Source organism: Ylistrum balloti, unplaced genomic scaffold, assembly GCF_031769215.1.
Source record: "Ylistrum balloti isolate Yb309-2 unplaced genomic scaffold, AGI_CSIRO_Ybal_v1 Utg369646, whole genome shotgun sequence".
NCBI lineage: Eukaryota > Metazoa > Mollusca > Bivalvia > Pectinida > Pectinidae > Ylistrum > Ylistrum balloti.
Window position 1 is genome coordinate 616161 of NW_026781904.1, and position 6797 is coordinate 622957.

The 6797-nt window shown below is 37.4% G+C and overlaps 1 protein-coding gene across 1 annotated transcript; it reads left to right on the forward strand.

Annotated features, from left to right (window-relative positions):
- The first annotated feature begins 1356 nt into the window (after nucleotides 1–1356).
- On the forward strand, nucleotides 1357–4724 carry LOC132555489 (D(2) dopamine receptor-like). The gene has a single exon (XM_060219843.1). It carries the CDS (start codon nucleotides 1617–1619, stop codon nucleotides 3099–3101), a length of 1485 nt encoding a protein of 494 aa, XP_060075826.1. The 5' UTR covers nucleotides 1357–1616; the 3' UTR covers nucleotides 3102–4724.
- Nucleotides 4725–6797: the final 2073 nt, after the last annotated feature.

The following is a 6797-nucleotide window of genomic DNA, read 5'->3' on the forward strand; positions in this document are numbered from 1 at the left end:
TGGACCAGTCAGTGGCCCTGTATAACAGTAGTATGTTGAGGGACAGATCAGTGACCATGTATGACAGGAGTGTGTTGATGGACAGATCAGTGGCCCTGTAGGACAGGAGTGTGTTGATGGACAGATCAGTGGCCCTGTATGACAGTAGTGTGTTGATGGACAGATCAGTGGCCCCGTATGACAGTAGTGTGTTGATGGACAGATCAGTGGCCCTGTATGACAGTAGTGTTTTGATGGACCAATCAGTGGCCCTGTATGACAGTAGTGTGTTGATGGACAGATCAGTGGCCCTGTATGGCAGCAGTGTGTTGATGGACCAAATAGTGGCCCTGTATGACAGTAGTGTGTTGATGGACAGATCAGTGGCCCTGTATGACAGTAGTGTGTTGATGGACCAATCAGTGGCCCTGTATGACAGTAGTGTGTTGATGGACAGATCAGTGGCCCTGTATGACAGGAGTAAGTTGATTGGCTGGTTGTTTGTCCGGTATGATCGACCATTAAGACTACTAATTAAAAACATTTAAATGTTATCAGAATGAAAGCAACACCAATGCGCATTAACTTTACGTAACATATCTGACACTACTTACTTGGATTAACCAATGTTTACATGACGGGTGTCATTGATGAAGTAGAAGACGTTTACTGTTCCGGAACATCTGGGCATATTCTCCCTGTACTTTTTCAGAAACCTCTGTGTAAATATTTCTTTTGATCATATTCTGCCCTAGTTTTATTGAAATTGAGTTTGGATTATGATTACGTTGACATGTTGGTATTCATATTTCAACGCCCATCGCGCTAGCACCACTTTGCAAAGAAAACTGTTTTGAAACCAACCTGTCAATTGCATTCTTAATAATATCCTTACCACTTACATTTTTTATCATAATATGGCCTATCTTACGATTTACACAAAGTGATGTTCTCATTTCATTCCACGGTGTTAAGTGTTACGTATAACTTAATTCTTGTCCGTCCTTCTCAATGAAACGCCCACTTCTTATAAAGTAATTTTATCTAATAATTACCTCCAGACTACTGAAGAGTATTAAATGTCATTGTATCCAGTTATTAGCCCTATAAAAAGACAATTATGGGTGTACCAGTACTTAGTTTGAACATGAACTTAACTCGGAAGTAACTCAAGTGGCTGATATCAAGCTGGTTCCGATACACGATGTATGGTCCACGCTTGTACTACTGATGTCATGGTTGACCCCACTTGTACATATTTAACTATCTACTAGTACTTTGATTATGTATCAGAATGATATATCGTAGTCCCTTGATGCTTCCGGTCGACCTGGGACGAGTCCAGGTTCGGGTTATTAGTATGACGGAGGCGTGCGCATTGTATGTGCATATACCTACAGTAACATTCATCTTACCGAGAAAGATGACTCGACGAGCAATGATCGACATGATTTTTAATGACAATAAGGGTTATTGATTAGAGTGCATGATAAGTGCAAATGTGTGTTATAAGAGGAGCGTCAAACTGCAGTGTCATCCAAGTTAAAAAGTAGATAGGAAACTGGGAAAGGCGACAAATCCTCAAGACGTTTTGCAAGTCCAAGTATACGGATATTGGAATAAACTGTTTTTCAAACATGTTTAATAACACCGAAACAAGACAAGTGTTCAACATAACTCTGGAAGATGAGGAATTGATGAATTTGATGTCCACAGGAATACCAGCATTAACTTTTTTAGCATCTTTATGCTTTTTCGGAACTTTTGGAAATGGTTTGACAATCCTTGTATATGCTGTTAGATTTAAACCCAGCATTCATCGGACGTTCATATTGTGGCTGGGAACTGTAGACCTTGTAGCGTGTTCAGTAAGCGTCCCTTATGTCATATACGACTCAACACATCCTTATACATTCACTTCGGAATGGTCATGTAGGTGTTTCGTGTTTATAAACTTCGTTTTCTCGATGTATTCGCCATTACTTCTTGACGTGATTGCTATTGAGAGATATCGACGAATCTGTAAGGCGACTGACCGACAACTGACGAGATCAGAAGCCAAATTGATTAGCGGACTTATGGGTGCAGTCGTTATCATAGCTTGTAGTCCTGTTTTTGCTCTGTATGGCAGCAAACCCGTCATTACACCGTTTAACCATCTTGAAGGACACGAATGCAATGTTGTTGAAAGGTTCAGTGCCTCTCTGTTTGAAACCGTCTATTTTGGTATATTGTTCGGGGCATATTTTGTTCTTTTTGTGTTATGTATTGTGTTCTATTCGTTAATTGGACAAAAACTGATGAAAAGTGAGCGATTTAGAAGGGCTACTAAAGCCGCAAAACGACTTCGACGTCAGCAGTCAATGCGTCAAATTGAGCGGACACATGTTCGACAAAAGTCTGTCAAATTTGTTACCGAAGTAATTCCGGAACCTCAGGAAAAACAAAATGAAATCCCTACAGCAGAGGAAATATTGAATAACGAACCGACGATGAGCGAAATCAGTATCACATCCATTAGTGGCACATGTGAACTACAACCAAATAGTTTAAATGATAATCTTGAAGATCGCATTCCGGAAAATACTCTTCAACTACCTGACAAACAGCATACCGCCTTAAATGAAAACGGACAGAAAACAGTGGTGATATCATACGATCTACCATCTGAACATGACAAGATTGAAAACAATAATACAGATGGCATGGAGCTCGAAACAAAGGCCGGAGTTAGTCAACAAAAAGACGTTGCTGTGAAAAACAGTTCTCTAAAAGCTCAAAAATCAGTGAAACGTTTCGTGGATCACAGAGTATCCAAGAAAAAAGTCAGTCAGTTGATAAGCAAAAGTAAGAGGGTGACGCTCATGTTTCTCGTGGTATCAGCACTCTCCTTTGGTGGGTATCTGCCTTACTTTGTGCATGTTGTTATGCGAAATGCTGATGACGTCACACGAAGGCATCTGGCTGTCGCATTGGGCTCTCTCGGACCCATAATGAGATATTCGTTTTTTATCAATAACGCCGTCAATCCTATTGTATACGGTTTCATGGATAGGCATTTTAGAGATCAGTTTAAACGTATGATAAAAAAGTGCAGGAGAAATAGAATAGATTTCAATTGACAATTTGTAATCAAAACAGTGTAGCTTTGGGAACATATATTAATCTATTGTCGGAATTCATTATGTACTAGAAATTACGTAAATATACCTCTATTTTTCGGTTATCACGTGACAATCATGTTTAATCATCTGTACGTGATTACAGTGTTTTCCAGTTAATGCACTCGTGTAATATCTACATATAACTTTATGTAACGTATGGCGTGCCGTCAACACGACATATCATGATAGTTATATAACGTCACGCGCTTATAGCTTTAATGAATTCTAAACCTTGATATTACAATGAATGATGAGATTTTTTTTAATGCACTTTTTAAATTTTAGAAAAGAAAATTAACAATATTACATAGCAAAGTGCGACCGCAACCGTTCAACACAACCAGATACAAAATCCAACTAGGTAATTGTCTCGGTTATTTTTATTTATTTAAAATAGAGACATCGGTCAATAGGTAAATATCTGTTAATTTGAAGTCATATATATATACTGAACGCAAGACATACTGTGTAGTGCTCACGGAGGAATACAATTGTAGCTCCGTATCGTGTTTTAGTGTGTCCTGCGCTTCAAACCGGAAATTAGATCAGTCGAAATTAAAATGTGATTTGATCCTGATATTTATTTTGATGTTTACGTTTGTTCAGTTTTTGAATAGCCATTGTGTATACTTATATTTCCACATGAACGCTTGAAGGCATATATTATTGAATATTATTAACCACGCGAAAGGACGGAAGTTCTAGGTCCGCGCCTCAGAAAGTTTCAGCGAGCCAGCTCTCGAAGGATAATCATATATGCAGTTTACTTTTTTTATAGGATTGTGTTTTCACCCACTTGAATTTTCCACACACAATGCTTGACATTATGCGCTCTTTATAACGTACCAAACATTTGTTAGTTCTAACTCAAAAGCAACCAGATTATATAACATGAAAGAAGTCTCGTTCAGCAAAACTCTTGTTGTCTGCACACGCGTTGGAGCGTCTTGGTGAGCGAGATTTTTTGTCGCTATGTCCGCCATGTTGCTTCCCGCCGTTGGGGAAAAGCAAGACTTGGAATTCAACTTCCGTGTCACGACTTCATGTCTGATTGTAATTTTCAATTTAGGGCTTGCATCGCTTGGGACGCTCGAGCTACGCTAGCCTTTATCTCAATGACATAATAAATCCAATATCGATCACTTACAAATGCATCTAGGTAATACATTGATTATAAGAATGAGTCGAAATTGATCGTCGGATCTTTTGACATCTTCGCAATCTATAGGTTTTGTTCGATATATGTAGATACAATGTGATATAGGCTGGAAACGTGCATATAGAGAATATGACCCTTGGACTCCTAAACTAGTTTTCAGAACAACCAGTTCATTTTAATACAACACAAACTTAAAGAAAACGTTTTGAAATGTTGCATATGTGTTGTCGTTAGACAGAGAATGTGTCGTGTTTTATTCAAAGTAGACTTCGTGTAAATAAGTTAATGCAATGTATGTATATTTTATAAAATAGGTATAAACAATATTGTGTTACCATCGGGATTACTTTTACCTATCAACCATCCCATTTAAATATTTTGACAAAGATGTCATTTTAAGGAAGAGTAAACAATACACACTTTGTTTGTTTTGTTTTGTTTTTGTACCTGATGTGCTGATAGGCACGTGAGTTACTAAACGATAACATGTGAATTTTACACAGTAAAATCACCACATCTTCGTGACAAGATTGTATATGTATAACATAGATGTGGTTTTACGTCACCGTGAATCTGAGCACGAACATCCCGTCGGATAGGACATACATCCGTCCTCTTTTTTTTTTACCTCGATAACCCCCTTGTCTTCTAAATTCAACCATCGGTAAAGTGAAACAAAACAATTTTATGAAATCGTGAAGGAAATAATATAAAATTAATTAGGATTACTGTCAAAGCTTCTATTATAAATATTACTGATAGGTGGTGGTGGTGGGCCGGGCAAGCTTTTTATGTAGATTAAAATGTAGGTCATTGACCTACTTATGACACGTAACACAGTCTCTTCAAGGTAAACCAATATCCTAAATATAAAGCTTCCATGGAAGATAGGGCCCGGACAAACCTAGGTCAGAGTGACCTACTTTTGATACGCGACACGCCATCTCACCAAGGTGAACTATTACCCCAAATGTAACGGTCGCGTGATAAGTTGTGTAGAAGATAGGCCCGGACAAGAAAGCGGACGGACGCAAGGACGGACACAACGCAAAACTATAGTCCCATCCGGTTTCCGATGGATGATTGTTAAGAAGAAATTAACAACAAAGTTAAGGATATATAGACATATAACTCAAAACTGAAAAAAAACTTGTATTTGAAACCGACTGGGTAGTTGCTAGGTGGGTTGCTACATGTAAAGGCGAATGATAATGGCTTTCATGACGGTTCTGTTAAAGTTACCAAAAGAACAAGAAACGGGGTTGGCAGGGAAACGGGAAACAAATTATTTCTTGGAGCTTTCCGTTTTGTTTCGGTGTTACCTGCTTCTGTTACTAGTCACATTTCTGTAGAGACAGTGATTGAGATTTAAGATTGATTTCTATTTCAATACTAATTTTCACATAAAATGTAATTGCAATGATAACTTCAAACGTTTTTTTGCAATTGATGTAAATTTCGGTACGTAAATTCAAACATTGGTAACTTAGTCCAATGTATCATTTCTAAAACAATCATGTATTCATTTGGTTTTCTTGAATGCCAATTATTTCGAATTTCGCCATAGTTATGAAGGAACAACTGTACTATTTCAACGTAATTTTATTTCAAATGATACAGATACATTATGGGTTTTAAATAACATTCAATACTATTAACCGTATTTTCGTAATGAACATTAAAGTTTATCAAGTACTATGAAAATTAAGTACGTACAATATTTTTGTTTGTAGTTAGTGGACACATCGGCGATATGGAACCAGAAAGTGTAAATAGATGTAATGGCATTTACGTATGATATTTAAAAATGTTTCAGCTAATATAAATATATATGTTAAGTGATAAGTATCGATTATATAAGTATTTCTTAAGCAGAAAAAGACCAGCTTTTTCGCTACCGTTTTCCGTATCGATACACAATGAAATATAATATGTTAAGAACTTATCTAATCAACATCTAGTATTCCTCTATAGAAAGGAAAAATATACGGCTTTCCTTGTTGCACTCGGAACATCTCGAGCAACTCCGACAAGACTCGGAAACAAGTTGTCCTATAACCTAAAGATAATGGTGAAGGAAAAGAAAAACAGGCTTAGGAATTCTAACCAAGTTAATACCTCCGAACTGAGCTGCCATTTTAAAGTCGATCAACTTGGATCGTTTTGATCCTATTTCTCCCTCCTTCAAAAAAGAGTTCAATAAAGACCCGCCTCTGTTACATCTAGTTGTGCCATATATGTCATTTATCTAATGAATTTAATAAATGCATAGTCCAAGATTTTTATCGAAATTCAATGAGATATTCGTCACAGGCCCACCATTTTTTATCATATACATAAGATATGATTTGAGAGTGTGGCTCGATCTCTATACGGGCAGGTTTGTGGTTCTCGGTAAGAGGTCACGGATCGACCTGCGCTGTTCTGGGTGTGCCCTTTCGTAAAACACTCTATTCAAGTATACAAGTATACTTCAAGATAAACAACATAACATA